The sequence below is a fragment of the Bufo gargarizans genome, chromosome 3, assembly GCF_014858855.1.
Source record: "Bufo gargarizans isolate SCDJY-AF-19 chromosome 3, ASM1485885v1, whole genome shotgun sequence".
NCBI classification, from domain to species: Eukaryota; Metazoa; Chordata; class Amphibia; order Anura; family Bufonidae; genus Bufo; species Bufo gargarizans.
The window spans coordinates 385,522,495-385,537,597 of NC_058082.1; the positions used below are offsets into that span (position 1 = coordinate 385,522,495).

Consider the following 15,103-nt stretch of genomic DNA (forward strand, 5'->3'; position numbering starts at 1 on the left):
GATGGCCTCTTGGGGCAAGTAGTATGACGCTTGTTGATTGGCTGCTTTGCAGCCTTTCAAAAAGCGCCAAGAAAGCGTCACAAAAGCGCCAAGAAAGCGACGAACACCGAACCCGAACCCGGACTTTTACGAAAATGTCCGGGTTCGGGTCCGTGTCACGGACACCCCAAAATTCGGTACGAACCCGAACTATACAGTTCGAGTTCGCTCATCCCTAATGACGTGCCGTGCGATCACGTCATCCATGCGCGTGGGGCACCCTGACGTCACTCTGGAATGCCCCGGGAGCCGCACGAACGGTAAGTATACTGCTCCCCCGCTCCCCACTACACTTTACCATGGCTGCCAGGACTTTAGCTTCCCGGCAGCCATGGTAACCATTCAGAAAAAGCTAAACGTCGGATCCGGCAATGCACCGAAACGACGTTTAGCTTAAGACCGGATTAATGCCTTTCAATGGGCATTAATTCCGGATCCGGCCTTGCGGCAAGTGTTCAGGATTTTTGGCTGGAGAAAAAAGCGCAGTATGCTTCGGTATTTTGTCTGGCCAAAAAACATTCCAGTCCTGAACTGAAGACATCCTGATGCATCCTAAACGGATTTCTCTCCATTCAGAATGCATTAGGATAAAACTGATCAGGATTCTTCCGGCATAGAGCCCCGACGATGGAACTCTATGCCGGAAGAAAATAACGTAAGTGTGAAAGAGCCCTAAGGTAGATGTATCACAGGCAGATGGGACTTACAAAAATCACAGGCAGATGGGATTTACAAAACCCTGTGGGTGGTACTAATGTGTAAGAATGTGTATATAAGAACAATAAACACACAGCTCTGGCTGTCCACTGCTTTACCCTCAACACAGAGCTTGGTCTCATTCTTAAGGGGATTGTATGCTGCTCCAGTTGGACTACTAGGAGTCTATGTTTTTTCCTATTCGGCTGTATGCAGCATTCATATGGTTTCCAGTTCGGGATATTGGCGTCTTTAGTAGCTGCCTTTGCATCTGGAAAAGGAATATTGTGTAAACAGCATTTACCCCCTTTTATGCATGGGGTGCCGTTACAATTCAATCTCGCCACAAGGTATTACTATCTGTCTTAAAAGTAGAGAAAATTAAATTTATTAAACAATCTCAGAATTGGTAAAACAATTCCAAAGTTATTACCATGTCATATCTTTTCATATACAGCCAGGTCCATAAAAATTGGGACATCGACACAATTCTATCTTTTTTTTTTTGCTCTATACACCACCACAATGGATTTGAAATTAAACTAACAAGGTGTGCTTTAACTGCAGACTGTCAGCTTTAATTTGAGGGTATTTTCATCCAAATCAGGTGAACGGTGTAGGAATTACAACAGTTTGCATATGTGCCTCCCACTTGTTAAAGAACCCAAAAAAATTGGCTTCTCAGCTGTTCAATGGCAAGGTGTGTGTTATTCCCTCATTATCCCAATTACAATGAGCAGATAAAAGGTCCAGAGTTCATTTCAAGTGTGCTATTTGGAATCTGTTGCTGTCAACTCTCAAGATGAGATCCAAAGAGCTGTCACTATTAGTGAAGCAAGCTATCATTAGGCTGAAAAATAAATAAAAATAAACCATCAGAGAGATAGCAAAAACATTAGGCATGGAACATTCTTAAAAAGAAGGAACGCACCAGTGAGCTCAGCAACACCAAAAGACCCGGTAGTCCACAGTAAACATATGTGGTGGATGACCGAAGAATTCTTTCCCTGGTGAAGAAAACACCCTTCACAACAGTTGGCCAGATCAAGAACACTCTCCAGGAGGTAGGTGTATGTGTGTCAAAGTCAACAATCAAGAGAATACTTCACCAGAGTGAATACAGAGTGTTCACCACAAGATGTAAACCATAGGTGAGCGTCAAAAACAGGAAGGCTAGATTAGAGTCTAAAAAAGCCTTCACAGTTCTGGAACAACATCCTATCGACAAATGAGACCAAGATCAACCTGTACCAGAGTGATGGGAAGAGAAGAGTATAGAGAAGGAAAGGAACTTCTCATGATCCTAAGCATACCACCTCATTAGTGAAGCATCGTGGTGGTAGTGTCATGGCGTGGGCATGTATGGCTTATTGATGATGTGACTGCTGACAAAAGCAGCAGGATGAATTCTGAAGTGTTTCGGGCAATATTATCTGCTCATATTCAGCTAAATGCTTCAGAACTCATTGGGCGGCGCTTCACAGTGCAGATGGGCAATGACCCAAAGCATACTGCAAAAGCAACCAAAGAGTTTTTTAAGGGAATAAAGTGGAATGTTATGCAATGGCCAAGTCAATCACCTGACCTGAATACGATTAAGCATGCATTTCACTTGCGGAAGACAAAACTGAAGGGAAAATGCCCCAAGAACAAACAGGAACTGAAGACAGTTGCAGTAGATGCCTGGCAGATCATCACCAGGGATGAAACCCAGCTTTTGGTGATGTCTATGCGTTCCATACTTCAGGCTGTAATTGACTGCAAAGGATTTGCAACCAAGTATTAAAAAGTCAAAGTTTTATTTATGATTATTATTATGTCCCATTACTTTTGGTTCCTTAACAAGTGGGAGGCACATATGCAAACTGTTGTAATTCCTACACCGTTCACCTGATTTGGATGTAAATACACTCGAATTAAAGCTGACAGTCTGCAGTTAAAGCACATCTTGTTAGTTTAATTTCAAATCCGATGTGGTGGTGTATAGAGCCAAAAATGTTACAATTGGGTCGATGTCCCAATATTTATGTACCTGACTGTATGTCAGATTTACAAAAATAGGCCTAGGCAGGAAGGTGAAAACCAGCCTGGGATACAAGGTGTAAAGCTGCATTGTTTGTCGTTTTAAAGGTCCAAAAGCAAAAAGGGAGGACAGGACATGGAGTGACTTCCAAAAAATTATATCCAGAAACGCATACACTTGTTTTTATATGAAAGAACAATAAATGTGAATATTAACCCCTTAAAGACCTGCACCGGACATGTATGACGCAGATGTACGTGACTTAACCACTTCAGCCCCGCTAGGTGAAACCCCCTTCATGACCAGGCCACTTTTTACACTTCGGCACTACACTCCTTTCACCGTTTATCGCTCGGTCATGCAACTTACCACCCAAATAAATTTTACCTCCTTTTCTTCTCACTAATAGAGCTTTCATTTGGTGGTATTTTATTGCTGCTGACATTTTTACTTTTTTTGTTATTAATCAAAATGTAACGATTTTTTTGCAAAAAAATGACATTTTTCACTTTCAGCTGTGAAATTTTGCAAAAAAAACGACATCCAAATATAAATTTTTCGCTAAATTTATAGTTCTACATGTCTTTGATAAAAAAAAAAAATGTTTGGGCAAAAAAAAATGGTTTGGGTAAAAGTTATAGCATTTACAAACTATGGTACAAAAATGTGAATTTCCGCTTTTTGAAACGGCTCTGATTTTCTGAGCACCTGTCATGTTTCCTGAGGTTCTACAATGCCCAGACAGTAGAAAACCCCCACAAATGACCCCATTTCGGAAAGTAGACACCCTAAGGTATTCGCTGATGGGCATAGTGAGTTCATAGAACTTTTTATTTTTTGTCACAAGTTAGCGGAAAATGATGATGATTTTATTTTTTTATTTTTTTCTTGCAAAGTCTCATATTGCACTAACTTGCGACAAAAAATAAAAAATTCTAGGAACTCACCATGCCCCTCACAGAATACCTTGGGGTGTCTTCTTTCCAAAATGGGGTCACTTGTGGGGTAGTTATACTGCCCTGGCAATTTAGGGGCCCAAATGTGTGAGAAGAACTTTGCAATCAAAATGTGTAAGAAATGACCGGTGAAATCCGAATGGTACACTTTGGAATATGCGCCCCTTTGCCCACCTTGGCAGCAAAAAAGTGTCACACATGTGGTATCGCCGTACTCAGGAGAAGTTGGGGAATGTGTTTTGGGGTGTCATTTTACATATACCCATGCTGGGTGAGAGAAATATCTTGGCAAACGACAACTTTTCCCATTTTTTTATACAAAGTTGGCATTTGACCAAGATATTTTTCTCACCCAGCATGGGTATATGTAAAATGACACCCCAAAACACATTCCCCAACTTCTCCTGAGTACGGCGATACCAGATGTGTCACACTTTTTTGCTGCCAAGGTGGGCAAAGGGGCACATATTCCAAAGTGCACCTTTCGGATTTTGCAGGCCATTTTTTACACATTTTGATTGCAAAGTACTTCTCACACATATGGGCCCCTAAATTGCCAGGGCAGTATAACTACGCCACAAGTGACCCCATTTTGGAAAGAAGACACCCCAAGGTATTCCGTGAGGGGCACTGCGAGTTCCTAGAATTTTTTTTTTTTTGTCACAAGTTAGCGGAAAATGATGATGTTTTTTTTTTTTTTTTTTCTTACAAAGTCTCATATTCCACTAACTTGCGACAAAAAATAAAAAATTCTAGGAACTCACCATGCCCCTCACAGAAAACCTTGGGGTGTCTTCTTTCCAAAATGGGGTCACTTGTGGGGTAGTTATACTGCCCTGGCAATTTAGGGGCCCATATGTGTGAGAAGTACTTTGCAATCAAAATGTGTAAAAAATGGCCTGCAAAATCAGAAAGGTGCACTTTGGAATATGTGCCCCTTTGCCCACCTTGGCATCAAAAAAGTGTCACACATCTGGTATCGCCGTACTCAGGAGAAGTTGGGGAATGTGTTTTGGGGTGCCATTTTACATATACCCATGCTGGGTGAGAGAAATATGTTGGCAAAAGACAACTTTTCCCATTTTTTTATACAAAGTTTGCATTTGACCAAGATATTTATCTCACCCAGTATGGGTATATGTAAAATGACACCCCAAAACACATTCCCCAACTTCTTCTGAGTACGGCGATACCAGATGTGTCACACTTTTTTGCAGCCTAGATGCGCAAAGGTGCCCAAATTCCTTTTAGGAGGGCATTTTTAGACATTTGGATCCCAGACTTCTTCTCACGCTTTAGGGCCCCTAAAAAGCCAGGGCAGTATAAATACCCCACATGTGACCCCACTTTGGAAAGAAGACACCCCAAGGTATCCAATGAGGGGCCTGGCAAGTTCATAGAATTATTTTTTTTTTTCGCATAAGTTAGCGGAAATTGATTTTTTTTTGTTTTTTCTCACAAAGTCTCACTTTCCGCTAACTTAGGACAAAAATTTCAATCTTTCATGGACTCAATATGCCCCTCAGCAAATACCTTGGGGTGTCTTCTTTCCAAAATGGGGTCAGTTGTGGGGTGTTTGTACTGCCCTGGCATTTGAGGGTCTCCGCAATCATTACATGTATGGCCAGCATTAGGAGTTTCTGCTATTCTCCTTATATTGAGCATACAGGTAATGAGATTTTTTTTTCCGTTCAGCCTCTGGGCTGAAAGAAAAAAAATGAACGGTACAGATTTCTTCATTCGCATCGATCAATGTGGATGAAAAAATCTCTGCCCAAAAAAAAAAATGGAGGGGAAAGGCGTCTGCCAGGACATAGGAGCTCCACCCTACATCCATACCCACTTAGCTCGTATGCCCTGGCAAACCAGATTTCTCCATTCGCATCAATCGATGTGGATGAATAAATCATTGCCGGGATTTTTTTTTTATATATATATATATATATATATATATATATATATATACATACAAAGTGCTTGCCAAAGCATAGGAACGCCGCCTCCTCCTCAGCTCGTATGCCTCGGCAAACGTATCTGTCACTGCAGAGGAGAAAATCCCGTCTTGCAGCGCCGCATACACCGACTTGCGTGTAATCTGACAGCAGCGCAATGCTTCTGTCAGAATGCACATCGGTGCTGCAGCTAGTAGATCGGTTGGTCCACCTGGAAGGTAAAAAGACAAAAAAAAAAAAAAAAAAAACAGGCCACAACGCAATAATTTTATCAACTTTGGAACAGAACATGTAACTTTAACTTTTGGAACTAAACATTAACCTGTTTGCTTACCTGTTTTTTTTGTTTTTTGTTTTTTTTTTGTTTTTTTACCTTTATAGAACAAACCTCTCCTTCCCCATGGGTCAATGTGCAAAGCGCAAATCGCCCAAAGATGTGGCGAAGTGCGTTATGCACTTTGTCCCATGTGAAAGGAGACGTTTGCAGCAGCTGTGAGTGAATGGGCCCTAATAGCCCTGTGTGCCTATCCTGGTGAGATGATCCCTATGCTAAGTGTACCTGTGAGTGGTACTTCTGGAAACACTCTCCAAAGCATAGGGCAGGGTGGTCGGGACAGTCAGGACAGAAATAGCGGGTGTCACGCCTTATTCCACTCCTGCTACAGACACAACATTTTTTTCGGGGTGGCGGTCGGTTTGAGGTACCAGCAACGACACTGGGGAAGTGTCGCTCGTGTAGACGGCTAACTACACTGGTGGATGGGGCCACGGAACCTCCTGGATACAGGAGATTCGCGATGATCTCTTCCTGAAATTTGAGGAAGGATCCAGTTCTCCCAGCCTTACTGTAGAGAACAAAACTATTGTACAGAGCCAATTGAATTAAATATACAGACACCTTCTTATACCAGCATCTGGTGCGTCGGGAAACTAAATACGGAGCCAACATCTGGTCATTGAAGTCGACCCCTCCCATGTGGAGGTTATAGTCGTGGACTGAGAGGGGCTTTTCAATGACACGGGTTGCTCGCTCAATTTGGATTGTCGTGTCTGCGTGAATGGAGGAGAGCATGTAAACGTCACGCTTGTCTCTCCATTTCACCGCGAGCAGTTGTTCGTTACACAGTGCGGCCCTCTGCCCCCTTGCAAGACGGGTGGTAACGAGCCGTTGGGGGAAGCCCGCGCGACTAGTTCGCACGGTACCACAGGCGCCAATCCGTTCTAGAAATAAATGCCTAAAGAGGGCCACACTTGTGTAAAAATTGTCCACATAAAGATGGTACCCCTTGCCGAATAAGGGTGACACCAAGTCCCAAACTGTCTTCCCACTGCTCCCCAGGTAGTCAGGGCAACCGACCGGCTCCAGGGTCTGATCTTTTCCCTCATAGACCCGAAATTTGTGGGTATAGCCTGTGGCCCTTTCACAGAGCTTATACAATTTGACCCCATACCGGGCGCGCTTGCTTGGGATGTATTGTTTGAAGCCAAGGCGCCCGGTAAAATGTATTAGGGACTCGTCTATGCAGATGTTTTGCTCTGGGGTATAAATATCTGCAAATTTCAGGTTGAAATGGTCTATGAGGAGCCGAATTTTGTGGAGCCGGTCAAAAGCAGGGTGGCCTCTGGGACGGGAGGTGCTGTTATCACTAAAGTGCAGGAAACGCAGGATGGTCTCAAATCGTGTCCTGGACATAGCAGCAGAGAACATGGGCATGTGATGAATTGGGTTCGTGGACCAATATGACCGCAATTCATGTTTTTTTGTCAGGCCCATGTTGAGGAGGAGGCCCAGAAAAGTTTTAATTTCGGAAACTTGGACTGGTTTCCACCGGAAAGACTGGGCATAAGAGCTTCCCGGGTTAGCGGTTATAAATTGTGTGGCATATCTGTTTGTTTCGGCCACAGCTAAGTCTAAAAGCTCCGCAGTCAAGAACAGCTCAAAAAATCCCAGGGCCGAACCGATCTGAGCTGTCTCAACCCGAACTCCAGACTGGGCAGTGAAAGGGAAAACTACGGGTGCGGCGGAAGTTGGGGACTGCCAATCAGGGTTTGCCAGCACCTCTGGGATTCTAGGGGCTCTACGGGCACGTCTTTGCAATGGCTGCGACGGGGTCACTACTGCACGTGCCACCGTACCAGCTTCAACTGCCCTTCTGGTGCTCGCTACTTCACCAGGTTGTACGGCAGTGCTGGTACTAGGTCCAGGAAGGGCTGGGCTGCTGGTGTATGCCTCACCACGTAATCCGACAGCACCAGCCCCACTCTGCTGCTCTTGAAGTGGATCCTGCGCAACCTGCGGTCTAGCGACACGGGGCCGGGTACGCCTGCTGCTATCAGGGACCTCAGCCTCCTCGAACTTTGGGTCAGAGAGCCACTGCTTTCTACAGGTTCGTATTCTGACCCGCTGGATTCATCAGATGAGGGTTCCCACTCCTCATCCGACTGGGTCAGAAGCCTGTAGGCCTCTTCAGAAGAATACCCCCTGTTAGACATGTGGGCAACTAAATTTCGGGGTATTCCCTGAGACTACCCAAGAAAAAAAAAGCAAGCCTGTCTTACAAAGGGGAGCCTAGCGAAGTACCGGAGGCCGCTGCGGTTGATAAAAAATATCAAAACTGATTTTTTTATCGCCGCAGTGCGTGTAAAGTGAATGTGCAGTGATCAAAAAATAATAATTTTTTTGTCACTGCGGTGGGGCGGGCGTGGGCAAACGCACGTGTGGGCGACCGATCAGGCCTGATCGGGCAAACACTGCGTTTTGGGTGGAGGGCGAACTAAAGTGACACTAGTACTATTATAGATCTGACCGTGATCAGTTTTGATCACTTTCAGATACTATAAAAGTACAAATGCTGATTAGCGATACGCTAATCAGCGAATAACGGACTGCGGTGCGGTGGGCTGGGCGCTAACTGATCGCTAACTACCTAACCAAGGGACCTAAACTATACCTAAAACCTAATGGTCAATACCAGTGAAAAAAAAAAAGGTGACAGTTTGCACTGATCACTTTTTTTCCTTTTCACTAGTGATTGACAGGTTGATCAAAGGGTTAATTGGGTGCTGGGAGGTGATCTGGGGACTAAGTGTACTGTAGTGGGTACTCACAGTAATGATGTGCTCCTCTGCTCCTCTCCTGGAACCAACCGACCAAAAGAAGGAGCAGAGGAGCACAGCAGCCATATAACCCCATCATATTTACTAATATGATAGGTTATCTGGCTGCTGATTAGTTTTTTTGAAAATCATCAACCTGCCAGCCAATGATCGTGGCCGGCAGGTTGATGACGAAGTTCTTCTTTGAATTTTGCCGGCCCGCGATGCGCATGCGCGGGCCGGCATACCCGGAAATCTCGCGTCTCGCGAGAGGACGCACCGGCGCGTCCAGCCAGAACAGCACGACCGCTGCGAAGACGCAATCCTGCGTACGGCGGTCGTGAGGAGGTTAAGGACCAGCGCCGGACACATACAGCGTGGCAGGGGTCGGCAGTCACTGATAGCCGGACCCCTGCTGCATGCACCAGCATTGGTGAAATCACCAATGCCGGCGCATTAACCCTTGATGTGCTGCGATCAGCGCTGACCTCGGCACGTGCGATGTATGGAGGGAGGGAGAGAGCAGCCATCGGGTCAGCAGACCCCTAAAGGTAGGTATATTAGGAAATGTCCGCATCGACCGGCTCTATAAAAATATCACATGACCAAACCCCTCAAATGAACACTGTAAAAAAAGAAAACAAAAAAACCAAACATTTTTGTCACCTTACATCACTAAAAGTGCAACACCAAGCGATCAAAAAGGCGTATGCCCCCCAAAATAGTACCAATCTAATGTCACCTCATCCCGCAAAAAATGATAACCTACCAAAGACAATTGCCTAAAAATAAACTATGGCTCTCAGACTATGGAGACACAAAAATATTTTTTGGGGGTTTCAAAAATAATATTATTGTGTAAAAAAAAAAAATATGTTGACATAGGTATCGCCGCATCCGTAAGATCCTAAGGTATAAAAAAATCACCTAACCCCTCAGGTGAACACCGTAAAAAAAATTACACCTTACGTCACAAAAAATAAAATACTAAGCGATCAAAAAGTAACCACCCCACAATAGGACCAATCAAACCCTCATCTCATACTGAAAAAAATTAGTCCCTACATAAGATAGTCGCCCAAAAAATAAAAATAAACTACGGCTTTCAGAATGTGGAGACACTAAATATATTTTTTTTTCAAAAATGCTTTATTATGTAAAACTGAAACAAACAAAGAAAAAGTTGTCATATTTGGTATTGTCGCATCTGTAAAAACCTGCTCTATGAAAATACCACATGATCTAACCTGTCAGATGAACGTTGCAAATAAAAATAAAAAAAGGGCCAAAACAGCTATTTTTTGTTACCTTGCCTACAAAAAGTGTAATATAGAGCAACCAAAAATCATATGTACCCTAATATAGTACCAATAAAACTGCCACCTTACTTCGTAGTTTCCATGGGGTCACTTTTTTGGAGTTTCTACTCTAGGGATGCATCAGGGGGACTTCAAATGGGACATGGTGTCAGAAAACCAGTCCAGCAAAATCTGCCTTGCAAAAACCATACAGCATTTCTTTCCTTCTGCGCCCTGCCATGTGTCCGTACAGCAGTTTACGATCAAATATGGGGTGTTTCTGTATACTACGGAATCAGGGCAAAAAATATTGGGTTTTGTTTGGCTGTTAACCCTTGCTTTTTTACTGGGAAAAATGTATTAAAATGGAAAATTTGCCCAAAAATTTAATTTTGGAAATTTCATCTCCATTTGCCAATAACTTTTGTGGAACACCTAAAGGGTTAACGACGTTTGTAAAAATCTGTTTTGAATACTTTGAGGGGTGTAGTTTCTTAGATGGGGTCACTTTTATAGAGTTTATACTCTAGGGGTGCATCAGGGGGGCTTCAAATGGGGCATGGTGTCAGAAAAACCAGTCCAGCAAAATCTGCCTTCCAAAAACCGCATGACATTCCTTTCCTTCTGCGCCCTGACGTGTGCCCATACAGTAGTTTACAGCCAAATATGGGGTGTTTCTGTAAACCACAGAATCAGGACCATAAATATTGAGTTTGGTTTGGCTGTTAACCCTTGCTTTGTAACTGGAAAAAAATTATTGAAATGGAAAATCTGCCCAAAAAGTGAAATTTTGAAATTGTATCTCCATTGAATACCTTGAGGGGTGTAGTTTATAGAATGGGGTCATTTTTGGGTGGTTTCTATTATATAAGCCTCGCAAAGTGACTTCAGACCTGAACTGGTCCCTAAAAATTGGGTTTTTGAAAATTTCTGAAACATTTCAAGATTTACTTCTAAACTTGTAACATCCCCAAAAAATAAAATATCATTCCCATAATGATCCAAACATGAAGTAGACATATGTGGAATGTAAAGTAATAACTATTTTTGGAGGTATTACTATGTATTATAGAATTAGAGAAATTGAAACTTGAAAATTTGCAATTTTTTTCAAATTTTGGGTAAATTTGGTATTTTTTTATAAATAAAAATGAATTTTTTTACTTCATTTTATCAGTGTCATGAAGTACAATATGTGACGAAAAAACACTCCCAGAATGGCTTGGATAAGTCAAAGCGTTTTAAAGTTATCAGCACTTAAAGTGACACTGGTCAGATTTGCAAAAAATGGCCAAGTCCGTAAGGTGAAATTGGGCCGAGTCCTTAAGGGGTTAAACAGAACGGAAAAATGCAAATACAGAAAGGGAAGGCATTAGGAGTACCTTCCGTTTTTTTGCAGATCCATTGAAATGAATGGTTCCGAATGCGGTTCGTATACAGAACGCAAGAAAATGGAACGTTAACATGTGCAAGAGGCCTGATGCTGGGTTCAGACCTGAGTGTTCGGGATGTCACGCTCTGTATGCGCGATTGTACCGGCGTTTGCAATCGCGCATACAGAGACAAGCGAACGCCCATTGTCGCGCATTCCCGGAAGTCTATGTACGGGAACGCGCGACAAGACGCCCCAAAGAAGCTCATTACTTCTTGGGGCGTCGGGCGTTTTACAGTGCGATCGTATGCGCTGTAAAACGCCCAGGTGAGAACCATTCCCATAGGGAAGCATTGGTTTCTCCTTGTTGAGCGTTTTACAGCGTGTAGGAACGCGCTGTAAAACGCTCAGGTGTGAACCCAGCCTTAGGCAAATGAAGCTGAAGACAAAACACTTGACTTTACTGAGCTTGAACTGAACATCAGGCACTTGTGCAGTGGAGCAATATATGCTGTCTTGGCTTTAGGTGCAATGTGCATGCATCCAGAGATGCTGGAGTCCCACAACAAATTTTGGTAATTTATATTTTCTTTAACTTAACACTAAATTCCAGCTACATAAGGGCATGCTGGTAGTTTAGTCCCACCCCAAAACTACTTACGCATTCCATATATAGAAATTTAAAACAACAATAAGACATTTGTATATAGTTCTTACCTTCCATTTAAAGTCATCATGACTGCTTGAGCCTTTCATTGAGAAAGATTGAGAAGCACTGAAAAGAAAGAAAGGTGATTATTCATTATGTGATAATATATGCAGAAATGATCATTTCTATGAAAAAGCCCTGAGGTTTGGGCGATCTGCAATGTGAGAAGATTTCAGAGGGACACACAGCATTCTGTGATGATCAACTTCTCATCAATATTCCCAAATTAAGAAATGGTGCTTTGCAGAACTGCTCATATCCCCAAAAATTGTATGGAAACCAAAAGTAATGATTAGTGGATGCTGTTGCCATTAGGAGTTGAAGCGTTTTGTTGTCAATGGAATATTTTTATTTTATTTTTTTATTTGGCCTAAAGTATGTTCATTAGGCCACAACAGAGATCAATCACATGATATATATATATATATATATATATATATATATACAGTACAGACCAAAAGTTTGGACACACCTTCTCATTCAAAGAGTTTTCTTTATTTTCATGACTATGAAAATTGTAGATTCACACTGAAGGCATCAAAACTATGAATTAACACATGTGGAATTATATACATAACAAAAAAGTGTGAAACAACTGAAAATATTATATATTCTAGATTTTTCAAAGTAGCCACCTTTTGCTTTGATTACTGCTTTGCACACTCTTGGCATTCTCTTGATGAGCTTCAAGAGGTAGTCACCTGAAATGGTCTTCAAACAGTCTTGAAAGAGTTCCCAGAGATGCTTAGCACTTGTTGGCCCTTTTTCCTTCACTCTGCGGTCCAGCTCACCCCAAACCATCTCGATTGGGTTCAGGTCCAGTGACTGTGGAGGCCAGGTCATCTGGCGCAGCACCCCATCACTCTCCTTCATGGTCAAATAGCCCTTACACAGCCTGGAGGTGTGTTTGGGGTCATTGTCCTGTTGAAAAATAAATGATGGTCCAACTAAACGCAAACCGGATGGAATAGCATGCCGCTGCAAGATGCTGTGGTAGCCATGCTGGTTCAGTATGCCTTTAATTTTGAATAAATCCCCAACAGTATCACCAGCAAAGCACCCCCACATAATCACACCTCCTCCTCCATGCTTCACGGTGGGAACCAGGCATGTAGAGTCCATCCGTTCACCTTTTCAGTGTCGCAGAAAAACACGGTGGTTGGAACCAAAGATCTCAAATTTGGACTCATCAGACCAAAGCACAGATTTCCACTGGTCTAATGTCCATTCCTTGTGTTCTTTAGCCCAAACAAGTCTCTTCTGCTTGTTGCCTGTCCTTAGCAGTGGTTTCCTAGCAGATATTCTACCATGGAGGCCTGATTCACACAGTCTCCTCTTAACAGTTGTTCTAGAGATGTGTCTGCTGCTAGAACTCTGTGTGGCATTGACCAGGTCTCTAATCTGAGCTACTGTTAACCTGCGATTTCTGAGGCTGGTGACTCGGATGAACTTATCCTCCGCAGCAGAGGTCACACTTGGTCTTCCTTTCCTGGGGCGGTCCGCATGTGAGCCAGTTTCTTTGTAGCGCTTGATGGTTTTTGTGACTGCACTTGGGGACACTTTCAAAGTTTTCCCAATTTTTCGGACTGACTGACCTTAATTTCTTAAAGTTTTTCTTTACTTAGCTGCTTTTTTCTTGCCATAATACAAATTCTAACAGTCTATGCAGTAGGACTATCAGCTGTGTATCCACCTGACTTCTCCACAACGCAACTGATGGTCCCAACCCCATTTATAAGGCAAGAAATCCCACTTATTAAACCTGACAGGGCACACCTGTGAAGTAAAAACCATTTCAGGTGACTACCTCTTGAAGCTCATCAAGAGAATGCAAGAGTGGGCAAAGCAGTAATCCAAGTAAAAGGTGGCTACTTTGAAGAACCTAGAATATGACATATTTTCAGTTATTTCACACTTTTTTGTTATGTATATAATTCCACATGTGTTAATTCATAGTTTTGATGCCTTCAGTGTGAATCTACAATTTTCATAGTCATGAAAATAAAGAAAACTCTTTGAACGAGAAGGTGTGTCCAAAATTTTGGTCTGTACTGTATATATATATATATATATATATATATTTATATATACACATATACTGTATATACAGTACAGACGAAAAGTTTGGACACACCTTCTCATTCAAAGAGTTTTCTTTATTTTCATGACTATGAAAATTGTAGATTCACATGAAGGCATCAAAACTATGAATTAACACATGTGGAATTATATACATAACAAAAATGTGTGAAACAACTGAAAATATGTCATATTCTAGGTTCTTCAAACTAGACACCTTTTGCTTTGATTACTGCTTTGCACACTCTTGACATTCTCTTGATGAGCTTCAATAGGTAGTCACCTGAAATGGTCTTCAAACAGTCTTGAAGGAGTTCCCAGAGATGCTTAGCACTTGTTGGCCCTTTTGCCTTCGCTCTGCGGTCCAGCTCACCCCAAACCATCTCGATTGGGTTCAGGTCCGGTGACTGTGGAGGCCTGGTCATCTGGCACAGCACCCCATCACTCTCCTTCATGGTCAAATAGCCCTTACACAGCCTGGAGGTGTGTTTGGGGTCATTGTCCTGTTGAAAAATAAATGATGGTCCAACTAAACGCAAATCGGAGGGAATAGCATGCAGCTGCAAGATGCTATGGTAGCCATGCTGGTTCAGTATGCCTTCAATTTTGAATAATTCCCCAACAGTGTCACCAGCAATGCATATAATTCCACATGTGTTAATTCATAGTTTTGATGCCTTCAGTGTGAATCTATATATATATATATATATATATATATATATGTACAGTACTCTGCAAATGTTGCAGACAGATGCAGGAAAAATGCGGTAAGAATGCTTTCCAAACTAGACATGTTAATCTCTTCAAGACCCTGCGATATTCATTTTTTAACTCGCTGCCTTTCTGGAGCCATGACTTTTGCACTATCTAATGGCAATATTTT

At 42.5% G+C, this 15,103-nt stretch overlaps 1 protein-coding gene across 1 annotated transcript in view; it reads right to left on the bottom strand.

Moving 5' to 3' along the window:
* Positions 1–12,197, bottom strand: part of LOC122931612 (kinesin-like protein KIF21B) — a 206,231-nt gene extending 194,034 nt beyond the window's left edge. Inside the window, exon 1 of the mRNA XM_044285686.1 lies at positions 12,150–12,197. Coding sequence (XP_044141621.1) covers positions 12,150–12,188 — 39 coding nt within the window. The 5' untranslated portion in view covers positions 12,189–12,197. The remainder of the gene's footprint in view (positions 1–12,149) is intronic.
* Between the last annotated feature and the right edge of the window lie 2,906 nt (positions 12,198–15,103).